The following is a 20779-nucleotide window of genomic DNA, read 5'->3' as shown; positions in this document are numbered from 1 at the left end:
AAGAGCCTGAATTAACTCGAAGAGCATTAGAAGCAATTAGAAGAGTCTAATCCTGACAGATGTGTCTAATGTCTGAAAAGTCTGGGCTGAGAGACGAAGGGAGAGTAACTGCAAACATTTCTTTTAGAACCCAGATGTAGCAAAGGCAAAGCTTATTTCTCGGATGGCTAAAATGGGACAGCCCATGCTGCCTTTCCTGGCTGGGACAGCAGGTAGTCAACTGGACTCCAGTGACTCGGAGATAGAGGTACATCATTAAATAAGTATGACTTTTTTGATGCTTTCTCTCCTGTGTGAATCCCTTGAAGGGCAATCTGTAGCGATAGCTCTCCCTGTGTACCCTGTTCTGGTGGCAAAAGGGTTGAACAAATCCACTAGACAGTTCAGTTGGGTTAATTGGGTAACACCTACTCTGAAGTGATCTTGGGTTCAAACTGTTTGCTTGTTCTTCAGCACTCATTGTAACATGCAGAAATGTTTTTAGGATCCAAATACACTCAGAGGGACAGCACAACCAGTGGCTTCATCTTCTATGAGACCAGCACAGCCAGCTCATGCAGTACTGCCCACAGTGTCCACACAAGGTAATGTGCTGGTGAGCTGGGACTGGGATAGCAAAATTGCACTTACTTGCAGGCTTCAAGCACGAGGATTGTAGGAATAGAGGATTCCTTTTAGGAACTGAAATAGGAACTGATAGGTAGGTTACTGGGTCGAGGAAAGCACAAATACATGCTGGGCAGGGATGGGATGGAGCAGCCCTGAGGAGAAGGACTTGGGGATGTTATTGAGGAGAAGCTCCCCATGACCCAGCTTCAGTGTGTGCTTGAGCCCAGAACCCCCCCGTGTGCTGGGCTGCACCCCCAGAGCATGAGCAGCAGGTCAGGGAGGGCATTCTCCCCATCTGCTCTGCTCTGGGGAGACCCCCCCCGCAGTCCTGATCCAGCTCTGGGGCAACAGCACAAGAGGGACGTGGAGCTGCTGGAGCGAGTCCAGAGGAGGCCACGGAGCTGCTGCGAGGGCTGGAGCAGCTCTGCTCTGGAGCCAGGCTGAGAGAGCTGGGCTGGGGCAGCCTGGAGAAGAGAAGGCTCCTGAAGGGGAGACCTTAGAGCAGCTCCAGTGCCTAAAGGGGCTCCAGGAAACCTGGAGCGGGGCTTTGGACAAGGACCTGTAGGGACAGGACAAGGGGGAGATTGAGATGAGCTCTTAGGCAGAAATTCTTCCCTGTGAGGGTGCTGAGGCGCTGGCACAGGGTGCCCAGAGAAGCTGTGGCTGCCCCATCCTTGCTATAGGTAGACTAATTCTTAAAGCACAAGATCGAAGTCCTTGGAGTATGTCATCACTGTGATCTGTGAACACATTGGTGCATAGGCTGCTCTGTCATTGTGTGTGCAGGGATGGCACTGAAATTTCTAGGATATTATGTGATTTGTAAATGAAACTGTTACACATCCTTTCCCAGTGAACAGAAATTGTTTGAAAAGGATGGAAATAAGAGTGAAGGACATCAGAGGCTGACAGCTCTGGGGTGGGCTTGACTTGTCTTCCCGTGAGGGACTAGTAATGTCAGCAGCTACTCAGCCGAGCAGTCTTCAGAGTCAGCATGAGTAACATCTTGTGTCAGTATACTTCAGAGCTGCCTTTATTTGAATGAAAAGAGATTGTCTAAATGTAGCTAGAAGTGGGAATCTCTGTGAAAGATTACTCTTTACCTTTTATCACTTGCTTGACTGGATTTGATTTTCACAAGGCTGCAGACAGGCTTCTGTTAAATTTTTGTCTGTTTAATTGGGGTTTTTTTGGCCATTTCACACTGGGTGAGTTAAATTATTTCTAGCTACTTTATGGCATGCTGAATTTATTTCTTCCTTTTCAGTACCTCAGGCATCTGGTTCTGCACCTCCAGTATCTTCTGCTGCTTTAATTCCTGCAACGATCCAGCCCCATTCAGCTCTGCCTGCAGGAGCACAGGGCTTTCAGGTACCAGAATGAAATCAAAGAGAATATTGGTGCTCCTCTCCTTTCTCTAAGTCTTACTTCCCCATTGCTGGGGACAAGGATGAAGATGAGAATCCCAGGTTCCTTCTTGTGACTCTTCAACATTCTCAGGTTTCCATCACATGCCTGTAATTTAATCAAAAAGGGTGAATTTTCTGCTTGCTGATGGCTTCTTAAAGTTGAACCAAGAATTAACCAGACTTTTTTTTTAGTGTCTGTTTTTGTAGTGAATAAAATAAAAACTTCCAAGTATTTGTAAATCAGAAAATAGAAGAATTTTAGTTGCAGCTTTTCTTAGTCCTGGTCTGGTGTTCCATGAGAGCTCAGTTGCACACTCCAGGTGTTTGTGGGTTATGGTTTTTCATCCAAGTGAAAGAACAAGCCTTTTAAAAGGCTTGTGGTGCTGCTGTGAGGTGATGCAATCTGCCTGCTAAACAAGGAAGCTTTAAACACACAATGTGTTTTCCACATCAGATAGTAAAGACTGACTACAAAGCTATCGTGCAAACAGTTCTATAAAGTCTAAACCCAAGCTTTTTACTGTCTGTTTTCTGTGGTTATTTCCACTTAACCTATTTTCTGGAGCTTTTGGAAACCAGTGGCTTATGTTACATAGAGTCTGTTTATTTTTAAAGAGTTGAAACAGAAGAAGAAAATACTTGATAATGAATAAAACCATTATGTGATAGTAACACCCACCACCACCCCGAAAATAACCCCCAAGCCCCACAGCAAACCCAAAACTGATGTGGCCTTGCAGTGTTTTGGCTTTGCACTTTTCTTGTGTTGAAAATGAGGAAGGTTTGGCAAGTAACAAGATAAAGGCGTTTCTGCTGAAATAGAGACTCTGCATGAAAGTGAAGCTTTAATCTGACACTGATTTGGATGTATTCACTTCAGATGTTTTGCAAGTTTGACCCTGATATCCTGAATTCTTCTTGAACCTTGGCCCAAGCTGTATTGTAATCTTTTGTTTTCCCTTGCCTGAGAATGTGAATTGGTATGTAGGAGATAGCTGTAGCATGTAATATGTGCTTCAGTCTGTTTAGCTCCTCCTTAGCACTGAACAGTGAAGTTGTAATCAAGTTGTGTTGCACTTTATAAGCCCCTCCTAGGAAGAGCCTTGTGTTCAAGTTAGGCTAACTCCAGAGTGAGCTCTTCATGTGCTGGCATTTGCCTCTCCCAAATGTAAGGTAACATGTTTTTGCTTAAAATTCAGTGAAGAAAACTTAGTGAGCTGTGGTAACTTGAACACATATCTAAGTCTTGAAAGACCTGTGACTGTTATTTCCCCTTTACTATGAGTATTGTGTCATTTGACTTCCAGCTCCTTAATTCTGTTCTTTTTTCCTTCCACATATCATCCTTGCTCCTGGGGCTTAAAAACCCCATAAAATTCACTTAAGTGTGGGGAGGGGGAAATACCAAAACATATTCTAATCTATTGAACGTGTTCTGCAAGGCATATCCAGGAATGGCATTTGCTTACCCCCAAACTGCTGCATCTGCTTCTCAACTCCAGCCTGTAGGACAGATGTATCCTGCACCTTACCAAGGTATGTTTAAAAAAGTTCTTGCTTTCCAGAAGGTTGTAATACCTGCACTAAACTGTTTAGAATGATGATGTAGGTACAATGGTAGCAAACATACGTATTCATTTTGTCTGTCATAGAGTCAGGATGGTTTGGGTTGGAAGGGACCTTAAAGCTCCTCCAGTTCCAACCCCCTGCCACGGGCAGGGACACCTTCCACTAGAGCAGGTTGCTCCAAGCCCCTGTGTCCAACCTGGCCTTGAACACTGCCAGGGATGGGGCAGCCACAGCTTCTCTGGGCACCCTGTGCCAGCGCCTCAGCACCCTCACAGGGAAGAGCTTCTGCCTAAGAGCTCATCTCAATCTCCCCTCTGGCAGGTTAAAGCCATTCCCCTTGTCCTGTCCCTACAGGCCTTTGTCCACAGTCCCTGTGCTGTTCCACACATCCCTATTTCTTAAATATCAAAAAGGGGCAAACATTTTCCAATAAATATCTATCTTTTTTTTTCCCCCCTTAAAGAACTTTGTGCAGTGTGAAAGGGGATGGAATTTCCAGCTGTACTCCCAGGGCTGTATGTTGCTAAAGGTGTTTTATAGATGGTTCTTCCAGTTATATTTATAACTGTAATAGTAAACAGCTCTCTTACCAGCCAGGGAAAGAACTGAAGTGTACACATAGAGGCCTTTGAGTGTGAGGACGTAGCAACCTAGGGAGGACTTAAGGTATTAAAGAACTTCAGAGTTTCAGAAGTCAGCCTTTGTGCCTTTTGTTTGACTGTTCTCTTTACACAGCTACTGTTCTTGTGTGTCTGGGGGCTTCCCTCTTGTTGACCTAAGTGCTGTCACATGGCTCAAGAATTCCCTGTAGTCATAAACCTGCCTGTTCATGTTATTTGGAAAACACCTACATTATTAGTTTTCCAGATACCATGTGCCTTTTGTTTCTGGGAAGAGAGTGGCTGTCCTGTCTGGCAGGCTTCAAACTGCTAAGCATGGCTTTTGGTCTGTCTGTCTGGAGGCATTTTCCCCTTGTGACTATACATCTCTCTCCATTCAAGCTCCTGGGGATGTTACTTCCTTTTTGATGACAGAAGCTCGGCAGCATAACACTGAAATCCGAATGGCTGTTAGCAAAGTGGTAGATAAGATGGATCATCTGGCTGCCAAGGTAACGTATGGCACAGGCAGGCTTGTTAGTGATGGTACTGCTGTCTGCTCTCCAGGTGTAGTCTGAGGAGTTGGCTCTGTTTAAATGCCTGTATTAAGTCTGTAAGTGATGTTAGGAACAGTGAAAACTCCAATGTTACCAGACCTTGAAGCAGTAACAATTCAGCTATTGTGAAAAACCTAAGCCTAGGCTTGGGGGAAGGTGTTGTCTCTGTCTTTAATATCATATGGTGCATTGTGTTTGGAGATACTCACTGCCCTTCAGGAGGTGTCACAGTAGATACAGTAGCATATATCCCTACAGCCGATGAAATGCAACAGTGAAATGGATTTTTGTGGATGTCTGACTCTTACCTAACACCCATAAATTCATTTCCTCTGGTTTAAGAATGGCTTATCCCTACAGGTGGAGGAGTTGAGGAAACAAAACGCTGGTAACAGCTCACTCCTGCCTGGTATCTCCTCTGTTACTATGGAAGCCTCCATGATCATGAGCAATATCCAACGCATAATCCAGGTGAGTATGGCCAGCCTTATTTGACTGGTTCCATAAGGAACTGCAGCCCACTGTTACTCCTAATGGGGATAGCTTGGCCCAAATGTCCATCTGCCCATGTGTTTTATTTTTGCATGGCCAAAACCAGCTGCCTAGGTAAGAGCATGAGATGCACAATGATTTCTACCCCTCTCCCTCCTAAAAAAAGCTCTGCTCAGCAGTTTGTGGTTTGGGTACTTTCCAAGGCAGAGTTGATGCATTGGTATTTAATAGGTCTTGGCAAAAGGTTCATGTGAGAGAAATTCAGCCTCTACTTAAACCTTTATGGACTTAACCCACAGCATCCTGCAGAATAGTTTCACAGCTGAAGTACCATGTTACAAGAACCACCTACTTCTGGTTTTCACTATTTAGTATTATGCTTTGTAGTTTTCCTAGGAAGCAGACTTACAATCCTGGGTTTTGTGGGTGCAAAAGTCAACCAGACACAATATTCTCTAGAATGTGGTTTGGCAGCCACTGTCCCATGCCAGGATTCCTGCTAAATGCAGCACGGCGCCTTCCAGTGGTGTGACCACAGAAGGTGATATGTCACCACTGTGCTGTGTCTGTACAAAACAAAGGTTTAGGTACAGCTGCAGGGAAGTCTGAGTAAGATGAATATTCATGCTGGGCTGTGCTTTAGGAGAATGAGAGGCTGAAGCAAGAGATATTTGAGAAGAGCAGTCGGATTGAGGAGCAGAATGAGAAGATCAGCGAGTTGATTGAGCGGAATCAGAGGTAAGGAGTGGGAGGGCCCAGCCTCTGCATTTGCAAAGATTTTCTAGCTTGCACTTGGTTAGGCATAACCAGGAGGGGTGCTCTTTAGGATAAAAAGACATGTTCTGATGTATTTAATTATGTTTTTTAAGGCATTACAAGTGTGGGGTTCCCCCCACCTCCTCCTCTCTCTGCAGAGCGTATATCCAAAACTGTGGGTTACTGTATAAACAGGGATGTGTAAAAGGAGGGAAGAAAACTTCATGAGCACACTTGCTCTGCTTGTGGGAGTTACTTTACTTTTGCTAGCTTTTTAGCAAGGTGGAAGAAATTGTAGATGTGGTGTCCCTACTTCCACTGGGTGTGTGTTCCATTTGGTTAAAGAAGCAGAATAACTTGTTTAAGGAAATGGCAGATATCAGTGGATATCAGGTTATCACAACTCTTGACTGTGTGGTAGGAACATTAGACTCATTAGAGAGGTAAAGCAGGTATCCAAACTGATCCAAACTGCTGTGCCAGGCACACCCAATCCACCCTTTTGAGATCAGGCTGCTGTTAGTGCAGGCCACCATGCAAAATGGTCTGGGACTTCTCGTGAAGATAACTGATTTGAGATACCACCTTTTATCTCTGAGTCTTTTGCTCCACATCATGTGTTTACATAAATGCTCATCCAGTCTTCCCCCATTCACAGATACGTCGAGCAAAGTAACTTGCTAATGGAGCAGAGGAACCATTCCCTGCAAACAACAACTGAAAACACACAGGCAAGAGTGTTGCATGCAGAGCAGGAGAAGGTAATGGTGACAATGAGCAGAGCCGTCAACCTCTGGCTGCAGCCAGGAGGGGGGCTGCTGGTGGCACTAAAACATGCTGAAGCCTTGTTAGTCAAGGCTTAAGTCAGTTCTCTTACAAGACACATGAAGTTCTGGACTTAGGTTTTGAAAGCTGTTCTGAGAAACACTTTGAATGTTCTCATGGCTTTCATGACAAAGTCAGCACAAGAGGCTATAAATGGGGATCTTTATGCTGTCATAGCTTTCATATTCATATACCTTACGGGGAAGTGTCTGATTTATTGTCAACTTTGTAGGTGTATAACCAACATATGAGGAATTGTGTATCACAGAGCTTTGTATTTAACTGATATAGAATGAATGTAGCTGTAAGAAACTATTTCCTACTAAAGTTTCTTCATTGCACTTTTGCACTTTTTTTTAATACTAATCAAGAGCTGTTTGTTTCTACCAATAATGTGTTGTGCTTTTGTGAAAGGGGCTATTGGGAAATAGCTTTCAAACCACTTAAATGCACTGTGCATGGCTGCATATCCTGTAGTGTCCACTTAGGACAGCTTAGCCCAGGGTCAGTAATTGCATGGTGTCTTCTATGCTTTCTCAAGCACTGGCTTCTTAAATAACACCAAGTTCAGTCTTGCACTATGCTCCCCTGCTGAGTTGTGCATTTCTCCAAATGTGAGATGATAAATGCTTGCCCTGCATGAGAACCATGACAAAGTGCAGCTTTCCAAAATATGCCAAAAAGTGTGCTAAAGAACAGCCCAACACATGGCTGATAACTGCGTGCTGGTGTGAGCAGGCAGTGAAGGAGGACTGTGTTTTAACACTGAGAGCCCAGGCTGCACACCTGTAATATGTAGGGAGCGTGAGAGATTCTGACCAGGAATAAGTCAGATTGAAATACTAACTAAAATTCCTTCAGTCAGCACAACATCCACCTTGTGCAGTAAGTAGCTTGGGGAGGAAATATTTTGGGAAGTAGAAGATGATCTTCAGGAATCTTTTGGGCCTCATCTTCAATAGGCCTCCACTTGATCCAGCAGTCACTGCCTGGTGAGAACACTGTTACATGCTTCAGGCTGCACCAGAAAAGCCGGGATGACTTGCACTGGGTGATTTCCCCTGCTTTTGTGAGAGTATTGACTGTAAATGTGAAGGCTGATATTCCTTCCTCTTCCTTTTATCTAAGCTAGCTTGCTCCGTGACTGCAGTTGCAGACAGTTTTAAGCTATTTTATCTGTTCTTTAATCAAAAATAGGGACTCACCATTTATTTTGTGATAAAGGCCAGGCATCTATGCCCAGGATCACTGAGAAGAGGTATTAGTAGCTTCCTGCTTTTGAGTGTTAGCTCTTCAACCCCGGCAGAGCACATTGCAGCTTTAGGTGAAGGCTTTGTGTCCCATAATGACAGTAACACCCCACACTCTCCAGTGCAGGGAAGTGCTGTAGGACCCACTACTCCTACATCTGCAGAGTGTAATGTGCCTTTAGCTTCTTTCTTTTTAGGCCAGGCTTCACTACCTTTTTCTGTAAAAGCTTTTACAGTTCTTGGAATAATTTAAAGGCTTCTCTGGCATGTCTTAGGCTCCTGCAATGAAGCATTTTGCTTTTCTGATGATGATTAACACCTCTGCCTTTCAAGTTGTGTTCTTAACTCTCCCTGTTTCCTGTCACTGCTTTCTCTTCCCAGCACATGCTGCCAGTGGATCGGGGCTGGGACCAGGTGAGGCAGTGTGTCTGCTGACTGTGTAGGCCATAGATAACTGTGCCCTGGGTAGTGCCAGCCCAGCTTCCTCTTCCATAGCTAGAAGCTGATTGGCATCAAAAGAATTGCCTCAGATCTTGAATTAGCATGGATCTTCCATTTGGAAAAGGGCTTTGGAAGAGGGCTTTCTAGCTGGCAGTATAGCCACTGGCCCCTTCTTTCTTGGGGAGCCCTTGCAAAGAACTTTGGCACATTGCTGCTTGTTTCACCTCCCCCATGGGAGGAATAGGACGTGATCATGTAATTGTCAGAGGAGATACAGATCACGTAAGATTCTTGGTACCTGAAAGCTGGAGGCTGGAGCTGAGCTAGTATAGATATGAAGCATTTGCTGCAGAAACTTAAGTCTAGTAACAGTTCCTGGCATAGGATTTCCTTTTTTTCTTTATTTGCCATTAAAGACAAAGATAAGTGTTAAAAAACCACTTTAGATATGCCACAGGGTTTTGTTTTTAGCATGCGAGGAGTTAGCATCTTGAACTGCAGAGACACATGTACGGAAACATCAGAGGAAAGCAGATCTGGGTTTAGGAAGTGTCTGTTGAAATGCTGCCTCCTCTTTAAAATCAATGGTGTGGTATCCCAGGCCTCAAGGTCAGCACATATTCATCCACACCAGAGTTGGAACAATTTTGCTCACAAATCTTCTTTGTGGTGGTCCTAGCCTGAAGAGAAACACTCTAGTTCTCTTATGGGAATAAAGCAGAGAGAAACTCCAGTGCTCCTGAACTTAGCAGTTACAATAATGTGAAAGCCTGTTGGGAATCTGACTGTAGGCATAGATATAGAAGCTGTTTGGGTATTCCCTGCAGCAAGTGAGGTTTTCTGCTGGGTGTAGTTCTATCTTTGCAGAGCATCCTCTGAATTTCGTGTGTCGTGCAACAAGATTGGGAACGTGACTTTGCCTTGAGCCTCTCCTACCATATTGTTTACAAGTTGTCTGACAAGCTGTGGTAGTGCCTGGTTTTACATGAGTCACTGACTCTGAGCAATATTAAATCTAACCAGGTCAACAAATTACCTTGAGATCTGTGCTCCAGAATGCCAGCCCTGCCCGTGTGTGCACCTCAAGGTGACTATGTGCTGAGTGCTCTGAAGGGAAGGTGCTCTTGTGGCTGGAACAAGCCTGTGTTTTGTGTGGCTTTTCAGTCATTTGTAAGCTTATTGAAGATAATTAGATGTTGGAGCCCAGGTTTGTACTTGAATAGAAGTTGTCATAGCCTGAAAACTCTGGGCAGAGCCACCAGGCACTGCTGCTACTCTTAAAAACAAATTTAAGCTTTTCAGGGAAAGCTCGCTGAGTTGACTTGATGTGGTGATAAGGTGGTGGCCCTGTGCAACTTCCTAGTCAGTGTGGACAGGTTACAGCCAAACACAGTAACATGGCAAAAAACCTTATCGTTACATCTTCAGTTTGGGGATGTCTGTGAGGTGCTGGATCAGCACTTCCCTGATAACGTCTCCAGTGCCTTGTCAGCTCTTCCTGCGAGAACAGTTGTGGTGCCTCCTCACACTCACAGATCCCTTTTTCCTCCCTTGCTCCATTTTGTGGTACAGGCCAAAGTTGCAGAGGAGCTGGCAGCTGCCACAGCACAGGTTTCCCAGCTGCAGCTGGAGCTGACTGCCCACCAGAAGAAGGAGATGGACCTGCGGAAGCAGCTCTCTGCTGCCCTGCAGGAGGCCGAGCGGCACGAGACGCAGCTCAACAAGCTGCAAGCACAGTTAGCAGGTGAGGCTTCCTGTGCCTGCTCCAGCAGAGCTCCTTTGTCATTGGTTTTCCTCTTTTGTAAGTCATAGGCTTTTCCTTTCTTCTGGGGTATCTATTCCTGCTTTCCCAAGGGTCACTCATAGGGTATTGAAGGAGGATATTGATGCACTGAAGAGTATGTGCATCCTTGTTAGCACTAAAAGGAATCAATGAACAAAATCATCCCATGACCGGGATCCCTCTTGCAGAAGCAATCTCTTGGCATTACTGTCTAAACCTTGTAGAGGAACTGAAATGTTCCAGTAGTTGAAAAGTGAAAAGCTGAGGTTTAAGCACTGCCATTTCACAGAAGCTGCTCCTTGTCAGTCTAGTCCCCATTCAGGTGCAAGCTGTGTTGTTGATCTCATTGTGCAAGAGACTGTTCCTTCCCCTCAGCCCCAAATGTGCTCACCTGAAATATATGTAGTGCTGAAACCCACAGTAAAGTGTATTTTTGCAGAGCTTCAAGAAGCCTCTGAGGACACTCAGACCAGATTCAAAGCTGAGAAGCAGAGCCGCAAACAGCTGGACATGAAGATCTCAGCACTGGAAGAAGAGCTGACGGACCTGAAAGTGGAGAAGGAGACCCTTGAAAGGGTATGTCCTGTGCCAGCATCACAGAGACACAGGGTTTCAGTTTGCTAAAATTTAACTCAATATTCTTGTATGTTAGAATCATAGAATCATGATCTTAAGGTCCCTTCCAGCCCTAACCATGCTATGACTCTGTGTAAATATGCAAGTTGGGTAAATCTTGACTCAGCAGCAGGAAGGATACCTGTGCTGGTGCATCCTTTGTGCATATGTGGGTTTTTTGTTAGATTTCTTTTTTAACATCTTGGCCAGTAATATGTCAACTTTCTTACCTTTAAAATAATCTCAGCTTGATTTTAAAGTTATAAGATTCCCTGCTCAAAGCAGCTCTTTCTGCACAAGGGAGAGAAGCTTCTTAGGTGCAGTCTGGCCTATTCTGTGTCCTGTTCTGTATCACAGAATCTTGCAGAGAGGAAGAAGAAATCCCTGTCGGAGAGAGCTCAGGCAGAGGAGGAGATGGAAGAAATCCGCAGATCCTATCAGCAGGAGCTGGACAAGCTTCGACAGCTGCTGAAAAAGACACGGACTTCGACTGACCAGGCAGCAGCAGAGCAGGTGAGGAGTCAGGGGAGCTTCAACAAGTGTCTGGAAGCCTTGTAGGAACCTACAGGTAGGGAATAGTTGTGCAAATGCTCAGGTAGTGGAAGAATGAAAACATTACCAGCTTGATTTTAGGGGTTGACTTTAACACAGGGTTCACTTTGTTGTCTTTCTAAAATATCTTTGCTAGTGTTTGTTGGCCCTGCTTCTGACTTCAGGATTTATACTGTCTTTCTAAGGCAGTGCCTGATTTGGGTTGGCAGGAAGGCTGTAAGGTCCCAGTTGTTCTCTGACTTGAAACCCAAGCCACTGATACGGCTGCAGAGTTTTGCTGCAGCATTGATGCAGGCTGGCAGGCAGCATCAGATGTAGTCTGTGTTAAAGAGTGTCAAACTGAGGAAAGCAGAGGCACCAAACTGGGCTCAATAGTAGAGAGAAAAATACAGGACTGCTGATGAGAGACTGCTTAGAAGAAACATGCCAAGAGATCTGAAATGTGAGTGAGAGCTTCAGGCCAGCCTGCGGGATTGTGGCTGGAATTGAGGTGAGAGGTGTGGGCAGGCGCTGGTGACGGCTGCAGGGCTGCCGTCTGCACGGAGGTGTTCCATGTTGTCCAGCCTCAAGCTTTTAGCCACTTGTGCAAATACCATTGTGTGTGTCTGCATTCCTAATTATCTCTCTTACATGATGGGCAGCTGTCACTCATTCAGGCAGAGCTGGAATCCCAGTGGGAAGCTAAATGTGAGCGTACGCTGGCCTCAGCCAAGGAGCAGCACATGAGACAGTACCAGGAGGTGTGTGAGCAGAGAGATTCCCTGCAGCAGCAGGTGTCCCAATTGGAAGAGAAGGTAAAGGGCTGAAATGTAATGCCAAATAACCAGTAACTGTAACCAGCCTTTCCCACCTAAGTGTGGCTTGTCTTTAACTTCTTGACTGTTATGGAATTTGGTTTGTCCACGGGATGTGTTTGTACTTGTGTCTGTTCCATTGGGTTGGTGGATCAGTGAATTTACTGCTGCAGTTCTGAAAGGAGAGCTGAGATGCTTTAATCTGAGACTGACATCAACAGCTACAATCTCTTCTGCCTTATCTGCATTGTTCTCTGGGTTGAGCAGAAACTGTTTTAAGGTGGGTGACACTGAAGGGGGCTGTAACTGATGGGCTCTAGTTCTTGTCTTTCAGCTTGCAGCTCTAAAGCACTCGAAAAAAGCAGAGGAGCAAAAATTGTCGGAGTTCCAGCAACGTTTGGAGCAACTGGAGCCTATCAAAGAGAAGGTAAAAGGAGTAACACAGCAGCTGAATGTGAACTGGAGTGCAGCAATCGCTAGCCTCGGGCTACCTGTGTCCAGAATAACATGAGTTCCAGAACATGAGAGGTGAAGGAATAACTTCATGTTGCTTCCAGCAAACCAGAACAGGTCCAGTGATGAGACCTGGCCCTCATTTCACTGGGATCTCAGAAATGCTGTGCCCATTATAGGTGTTATTTGAAGACCTACTTGACACAGTTGGGGATCTCCAAGGTTTTGGCTTGTTTGGATGTATTTATTTTGGTGCTGTTACTTTCAGCCAAGTCTTCTCTGCTTAAAACTCCACTCAGCAATTTACCCCTCACGAAGAAGCTGGTTACAGGTAACCCACCTGTGGTGAGGTTCACTGTGGTGGTGTCTGGGAGCTGTTCTAACTTTGTTTCCCTTCGGCAGTGTTCAGCCTTGCAGTCCGATATTGTGGCCCTGAAGGCTCACTATGAAGAACGCATCCGGGACCTGGAGAGGGATCAGGCTGGATCTTCACCTGCAGACTTCACAGAAGAAGTGAGCTTCAGTTCCAGTATTTCTCCTTACTAAGCAAATCTATTTACCTTGAGTGATTTCTCTTTGAGATAAGAAAGAAAAATGTCATTTTCTCCACAGAAGCACTTGTTTCTAGTAGCAGGGTCTGTAGAAGAAGAAAGGATGTGATCTTCCTGCTGCCACTGTTGCTTGATTTTATTTTGTAGATTAAAGAGATTAGAGGTTTAGATTTAAAAATTGAACGAATAATTAAGAAGTATCAGTCTGCCTTGGGTTTGCGCAGCCTCAGTTCTGGAGGGATGGGTTTGGTGTGTGTGTAATGGTTCTGAATTAAGATGACATGATGTATTCTGCTTTGTTATGGGGAATTTCTGATTTGGAAGGTGGATTCTTTGAAAACCACATGTGTGTGTTTGGATTTGTTGTTCCTTCACCTGGAGAAGGATCTGATGATGAGGCCAGTGCTTCACATGTTAATGAATTGTATCTTTGTTTCCTGTCTTGCTCTTTTCCAGGTAAAGAAGATAATGAATGGGGTGTTCCAGTCTCTACGGGGTGAATTTGAGCTGGAGGAGACATACAGTGGCAGGACAGTTCTGGGTGTTGTCATGAACACTATTAAGGTATGACAGTGATAAGAGGCACAAGGTGATCAGTGAGAGAAAACAAGTCTTGGGCTAAACCCACAAATTTATGTTGTGGGGCTGAAATAACTCTGAAGCAGAAACCTGTGGGTGGCAAAGCAGCCCAGCAGTAGAAGATACAGGGATGTTTTATGTTCAGGGTATAACCTGTGTTCTCTCTCATTTTTTAGACTGTAACACTGCAGCTACTCAGCAGGCAGCAGGAGAAACCAGATCAGGACAGTGAAAAGGAGGAATCTGGACCAGGAGCAGTGAGACAGGAGGAATCACCTGGAGCAAAGCCTGACCATGAAAAGCTTGTGCATCATAGCCCAGCACAGAGTGCCATGTTCCCAGCTGATCCTGGGGAAGCAACCACAGGCTCTGTGGTGCCTGGCCAGGAGGATGAGTCTGCTCCTCTGTCTGCCAGGCCCACAGATTCTGAGGAGGAGCCGGTGGCACACAGCAGTGGGGTGGCAGAAGAGGAGAAGATCCAGGGGGAGCATCTCTCTTCTGCAGCTGAATCCCACCTGGATCTTGATAAGGAGCCTGTGCTTGCAGGACAGCCTGTTCCTGAGGGAGATGAGGATTTTGTCCCAGCTGAGCAAAGACAGGAGAGCAGTCCCATCAGGAAAGCTGAGACTGAACGCAGTCCCTCCAAAGTATCTTTGCAGGCAGAAGTTGCAGAACCCTCTGTTCTAGAGGCCAGGCCAGAAGTGGATGTGGCAGAGCTTCCAGGAAAGCCAGCTGTGGAGCAGAAGGCAGAGGAGCCTGTGGCAGGTTTAGAGCCTCCTCCCTTAAATGGTGAGGGAGGGAACTGCACAGACCCATTGGATGGAGCCACCTCCGAGAAGGAGCCACCTTTGGCATCCAGCACAGCAGAGCTGAGCTCAGCTGTCAGCAGAGAAACCCCAGGACAGCAGGAACTGGACTCCAGCCCCAAGCAGAAAGATTCCAGGTAAGATGTGACTCCTGGAGTAGCCACAGTCCCACTTTACTGCTGGTCAGCTTGGTCTGGTAGAGCAGCAGGCAGGGAGGCTGGTACAGCTGCTCTGCTGCAGGGTGGCACACGTGGCGGGGCTGAAGCTGGTTTTGATGCTGCCAGGTCCCAGTATCATCTGCCCTGGTGAATGGTGTGTGCTTGAGCTTGCCTCAGCAAGAAAGCTCTTCCCTCATTAATTAATAGAACTTGTAAACCCAAGATCCTTTTATCTGCAAGTGAACTGTTCATTCTGTATCTTCTTCCAGCCTCTTTGAGGATGACAACTTCTTTGAAACAGCATCTCAGAAACCACTGAAGCCTCGAGTTCCCTCTGAAGAGGAGGATGAGGAGGAAGTGGTGTGTATTTGTATCTTTCTGCTCCTACTGAACTGGTTCAGGTTGAACCTGGAGCTTGTCTGTGAAATCCTCCCTGTGGCAGTGGGGTCTGACAGGCTCCTGCAGCAGAGCTCAGCGCTTCCCCTATGTCCTCTGTCTAAATCAAGAGTATCTGGGTTGGTTGATTGGTGAGCTTGGAGGAGTTGTGTGGGTAATGACCAGCTCTTGCTGGCATGAAGTTAGTGAGACCTCCCAGGTTAAGGGAAAGGTTTTAATGTCTTGTATCCTTGTTAGCCTGAGAGCATCTCTCCTGCAATAGTAAGACACCATGTGAGAAATGCAAAAGCTTCAGTAATGAAGCTTCTTTGTACCATGTCCTTAAAGCCGACTGAGGGTTCAGAGCCAGAACTGTTTAGCAGTTACTACTGGGAAGCTGTTAAGACTGACAAGTTTCCCTCTGGTTTGACTTCTAGAGCATGAAGGGGCGTCCCCCTCCAGCTCCACTCTTTGGTGATGATGATGACGATGATCTGGACTGGTTGGGATGAAGATGTGCTGGTGAGCCTGAGAGCCCTCTCCTCTGAGCATGGCCTCTTTCTCTGCACTGAGCACTTAATGAGCTGCATACGTGGGACAGTTGTGAACAACCAGGGACTTCCCAGGCTCTGGTACTGCAGGCTGATGGGGCCTGAGGGCAAGTGGCTCTTTAGCACCCGCAGGCACTCAGACCCATCACTCTGACCTGACAGACATGAGCAGAGGTTGGGATGAGCTGAAGGAACCAGCCAGTCTCTGCACGTTTGTATTGTTCTCCTTCTGTGAACAGTTGGTTCATTAATCTGAAACCTGATGCAAATATCAACTTTGTAAAGTGCTTCAGAAAACCAAGTCTGGCAGGACCTGTAGTAGTAACTACTTTTTAAAAGAAGCAGACTAAAGTCTTGTCTGTGTCCCCAGTCAAGATCTCCTGGAAATATTTCTCTTAGTTCCCAGGGACTCTACAGCATCCCATCACCATCTGTGAGCACTGTGTGGTGGGAGATTCAACTGAGAGACCCCATTGCTGTCACATTCAGTGCTGTGGCACATGGGGCTCAGACCCACAGCTCTAGGCAGGGACAGGGACCACCATTAGCAGTGTGGTGGGTTACACCAATGCTCCAAGCACAGATGTAGCATCTACTACTTGCTGTTTTAAGAAGCCAAATCCCCAGCTGTGTTTTATGGAGGACCCTGAGGCTCAGATCACTGTTTGCATCCAGAGGTGAGGTTTTGGGGTTTGTTGCCTTGTGTTCCACTGGCAGTGGAGGCAGCACTGTGGGTGTGTAACGTGCTGCTTGTGCAAAGAGAGGAGTCCCTGCGGGTGGCCAGGCCCCTCTCCTGTGCCTTTTTCTCTGCTGCTCTTTGACATGTGATGATCACAGCACGAGTTCAGACCTGACCTCCAGGGTTCTGCTGAGGGCTTGGGGTGTAACTGTTCAGTCTAAGTGGACCAAGAGGGGAAGGCAGAGAGCACAGACAGCAGGGCCACCATGTCGGGTTCCTCCTAGCACTTTCACGCTCATTGGTACTAACACAGTTAAAACTATGAGCAGGTCTTTGTGTCTTTAAAACAAGTAACTCCCTTTCCTTAATAAAACGGAAGCGCTTCAAGTAATCCTACTACAGTTTAGTTTAAAACTGCCTTTTATCATCTTTGAATGCATTTGGGCTGTGTCCTCATAACTGCCCTGTCTTGGGAATGCGGCAGGTCCCTGTGCTGCACCCTCAGAGCAGCTAAAAGGGGAAGAGACCAAAGGCTGTGGGAGGAGGTCTGCGTGGCAGCAGGTTGGGTACCTCACAGGGTGACCTCAGCTGGGGGTCCCCTGGGAAGCCACACCAGAAGTCAAGGCACAACCTGGTTATTCAGTGCTGAGTGTGATGGGGTCCCCTGCCTTGGGCTGGGCTGAGGGGGGACACCCGGCTGTGGCCTCTGGCCCCCTTGGAGGGGGCAGTGTCCTAGTGGAGGTTGTAGCCAATACTAAGCAATTCCACTTCTTGTTTCCTGTTCCAGTTAGACATCCTGAGGGATTTGCGTTTCACTTCCTGAAAAATAAAGTGCAATTAAACCTGGTTTTTTTGCTTGCCTGGGCTTTACTTCAGTCTGGCTTCATCTGGCTCCAGGCGCTTGAAAACTGACTTAAGTCTGCGCCACATGAGGAATAATTTGATAGAGGAAACCCTTCCGTGCTTGTTCTTGAACCTCTCTCCTGTGAAAGGTGAGAAGGTCCTGGTGTGACATTGTACGGTGTTGGTGTGAAAAGCTGAAGTACCAACAATGATCATGATCAATCCATACTTGCCTGGTTCTCTTCAGGCCGCAGAAGAGAGGGACCTCAAGCATCTCACAGGGGTTTTGCTCTCTCCTGAGCTGGTTGTGTGGAGCCAGGAGGGGCCCACTCAGGCGCTGTCCTGGCTCCTCACAGCTCTGCCGTGACTAGGGGTTGGGAGCACGTTAAAATTTGAAACTTGTCCCTTGTAGGACATATTTATAGAATCACAGAACCATAGAAATGTTTGTGTTGGAAGGAACCTTAAAGCTCCTCCAGTTTTAACCCCATGCCACGGGCAGGGACACCTTCCACTAGAGCAGGTTGCTCCAAGCCCCTGTGTCCAACCTGGCCTTGAACACTGCCAGGGATGGGGCAGCCACAGCTTCTCTGGGCACCCTGTGCCAGCGCCTCAGCACCCTCACAGGGAAGAACTTCTGCCTAAGAGCTCATCTCAATCTCCCCTCTGGCAGGTTAAAGCCATTCCCCTTGTCCTGTCCCTACAGGCCCTTGTCCAAAGCCCCTCTCCAGGTTTCCTGGAGCCCCTTTAGGCACTGGGGCTGCTCTAAGGTCTCCCCTTCAGGAGCCTTCTCTTGTCCAGGCTGCCCCAGCCCAGCTCTCTCAGCCTGGCTCCAGAGCAGAGCTGCTCCAGCCCTTGCAGCAGCTCCGTGGCCTCCTCTGGCCTCGCTCCAGCAGCTCCACGTCCCTCTTGTGCTGTTGCCCCAGAGCTGGATCAGGACTGCAGGGGGGGTCCCCCCAGAGCACAGCAGAGGGGCAGGATCCCCTCCCTGACCTGCTGCTCACGCTCTGGGGGTGCAGCCCAGCACACGGAGGGGTTCTGGGCTCAAGCGCACACTGAATTCGGGTCATGGGGAGCTTCTCCTCACCCAATGCTCCCAAGTGTTGGGATGTGCTGGGTAGGCTCAGGGCTCAATACCTGCTTCCCCCCACGGCTGGGGGGTGAGGAGACCCCTCTCTCCCTTCCTGGGTCCTGCTTATCACACCAGCCCCTACCCTGCCTGCGGAGAGCGAAGCTGCTGCCTTGTTCTCAGTGCAAGACTCTCCCCTGCCTCGGATGGCCAGAAAAGCAACAGGAGAAGGCGCTGGGCCCACGTCTGTTTAATGTTTCACATCACCCCAGGGCCGTGCCCTTCCCTTGTCCTGCTGCGTGCACCATGCCAGGCTCTTCCCAGAGGAAAGGGCTTTTAAACTGCCCGTGACCAGTTCCAGAGCAGCGCTGTGGGACCCGTGCCCTGTCACCCCGTCCTCGCTGCCCGAGATGAACTGAGGCGCAGGCGGGGGGATTGTCCAGCCTCTGGGAGTGTCCATGGCCCCACGCTGGGACTCCCGCCGAGCTGGGACCGTTGGGAACACCCCGTGAGCACGGACAGACCCGGGTGAAGCCAACCGCTGCAGTAAGTTAATTTTTAAGGAGTGTGATGCCGGGGCTTGTGCGGCGCAGCCGAGCGTCCTGCGGCCCGCGGACCCGGGGCGTGCTGAGCCTTCCATGGCCGGAGACATCCCTGCGCCGCCACTGGGTCCATCCTGGCTGCCCTGGGGGCGGCTGCGGGGGCCGCTCTGCCCGTCCAGACCTACTTGAGGAAGACGAGCAGGAAGAAGGTGCAGACGATGAGGACGAGGATGCCGGCGGCGAAGCCGAGGCGCAGGTTCTCCATGGAGGCGGGGGGGGGCTGCGTGTCCAGCAGCAGCCCTCGCCCCGGCAGCCCCAGCACGAAGCCGCCCGAACCCTCGGGGCCGCAGGGGGAAACCGTCCCGCTCACCGCGAAGACGGGGCCATGGGCCGCGCACGCCACCTCCACCGCCACGGGGCGCGCCGGCGCCGGGCGGGCCGGGGGGGCGCCGCCGCCTCCCTCCTCCTCGTCCCCAGGCAGGGTCCCCAGGGCCGGCATCGCGCCGGGAGGCCCCTCGGGCACCAGCGCCACAGTCCTGCAGAAGGGGCAGCTGATGAAGGCGACGGCAGCGGCGCGGTTGAGCAGCTTGCGCAGGCAGCTCAGGCACAGCGAGTGGCGGCACGGCAGCTCCTGCGGGGCACGGCCCCCCCCGGCGCCACGGTACGCCTCGTAGCAGATCCCGCACTCCCCGCCGGCCTCCAGCCCCACGGCCATGGCGCTGCGGGACCCAGCGCGGTGCTGGTGCTTTTGAAGGTGGGAGGTGTTGCGGGGTGAGCGGGGCCGCCCCACGCTGAACTTCAGTCTGGCCCCTGGGTGCCGGTGGGCGCCGGAGCGGGACGCTCCTCCTCCACCGCCCAGGAGAGCTGCTGCCCCCAAAACCTGCCTTTCCTTCCCCTGCCCCTTCACAAACTCGTTCTGGTGTTTTAGTATTTCCCAGGCACAGCACGTGTGCGGTTTATTATTGTGATTTTAGTTTAGGACGAGCTCACCAATGGGGGACAACAGCCTCCCCCCCTTCCCGTGCATGCATTTCACACCAGACCCGGGGTGTCACCTGCACCAAGGTCAGCTTGGCAAGAGGGGACGCGCCGATGGCACCCAGAGGTTGTGCTGAGCGAAGGGCGGCCGCAGCCCTGGCGCTGCCTGAGGTCACATGTGGGTGAAGGGGATTCATTATTACTTATCCCCCCCCGGTCTCAGGCTGGGGTGACACAGGAAAGCACTCAGTGGGGACAAGCTGCCTGTCCCCAGGTGATGATGGTGGTGTGGTGTCCCTGTACGCAGCTCCATGGGGCTCGGGGGACAAAGGGCAGCTCCAGGAAATGCTGGCACTTATTTACAGGCAGGAGCAGACCTTGCCCTAGGCTCCTGGCACCCACTGCATCCCCAGCACTGCCCAGGGCATGAAGGCAATTGGCAGTGTCAAAGTCCCTGCCACTGCTCAGTTGTGGGATGGGATGGGATGGGGTGGGATGGATGAATAGATGGAGGGGTGGGGCAGTTGGCAGCAGGCCTGGGGCAGCAGGAGCTCCAGGGTGTCTCCTCCTTCTCCAGCTGGACACGTGGGACTCCCACTGTGGTCCCTGGGGTGCAGGGATGCATCATGAGGTGACCCCAGTGGAGGTTCCCACTCCCCGGGGCTGCTCTGCAGTAAGCAACACCCTCACAGAAGTCCAAGATCATAGAACCATAGAATGGTTTGTGTTGGAAGGGACCTTACAGCTCACCCAGTTCCAACTCCCTGCCAGGGACAGGGGACAAGGCAGGGACACCTTCCACTAGAGCAGGTTGCTCCAAGCCCCTGTGTCCAACCTGGCCTTGAACACTGCCAGGGATGGGGCAGCCACAGCTTCTCTGGGCACCCTGTGCCAGCGCCTCAGCACCCTCACAGGGAAAGATTTTCTCTTAGTATCTAAACATC

At 49.0% G+C, this 20779-nt stretch overlaps 1 protein-coding gene across 7 annotated transcripts in view; it reads left to right on the top strand.

Moving 5' to 3' along the window:
* The window catches only part of FKBP15 (FKBP prolyl isomerase 15), a 28032-nt gene extending 10782 nt beyond the window's left edge, over positions 1-17250 (top strand). For 3 of the 7 annotated variants that reach the window (XM_030507028.1, XM_030507034.1, XM_030507033.1), the window contains 18 exons: positions 128-247; positions 485-584; positions 1877-1980; positions 3461-3554; positions 4589-4698; positions 5104-5214; positions 5879-5973; positions 6650-6752; positions 10080-10251; positions 10730-10866; positions 11263-11418; positions 12099-12251; positions 12586-12678; positions 13107-13217; positions 13712-13819; positions 14011-14777; positions 15068-15158; positions 15611-17250. In XM_030507028.1, the coding sequence (XP_030362888.1) occupies positions 128-247; positions 485-584; positions 1877-1980; positions 3461-3554; positions 4589-4698; positions 5104-5214; positions 5879-5973; positions 6650-6752; positions 10080-10251; positions 10730-10866; positions 11263-11418; positions 12099-12251; positions 12586-12678; positions 13107-13217; positions 13712-13819; positions 14011-14777; positions 15068-15158; positions 15611-15685 (2700 nt within the window). In that variant the 3' untranslated portion in view covers positions 15686-17250. Of the gene's footprint in view, positions 1-127; positions 248-484; positions 585-1876; positions 1981-3460; positions 3555-4588; positions 4699-5103; positions 5215-5878; positions 5974-6649; positions 6753-10079; positions 10252-10729; positions 10867-11262; positions 11419-12098; positions 12259-12585; positions 12679-13106; positions 13218-13711; positions 13820-14010; positions 14778-15067; positions 15159-15610 lie in introns of all 7 variants that reach the window. The other 4 variants (XM_030507031.1, XM_030507030.1, XM_030507029.1 and 1 more) reach the window with 4 other exon arrangements.
* The last annotated feature ends 3529 nt before the right edge of the window (positions 17251-20779 follow it).

The sequence above is a fragment of the Strigops habroptila genome, chromosome 15 (genome assembly GCF_004027225.2).
Source record: "Strigops habroptila isolate Jane chromosome 15, bStrHab1.2.pri, whole genome shotgun sequence".
In the NCBI taxonomy this organism is placed as follows: domain Eukaryota; kingdom Metazoa; phylum Chordata; class Aves; order Psittaciformes; family Psittacidae; genus Strigops; species Strigops habroptila.
Note: the sequence above shows the minus strand (reverse complement) of the source record. Positions and strands in the feature narration are given on the sequence as shown.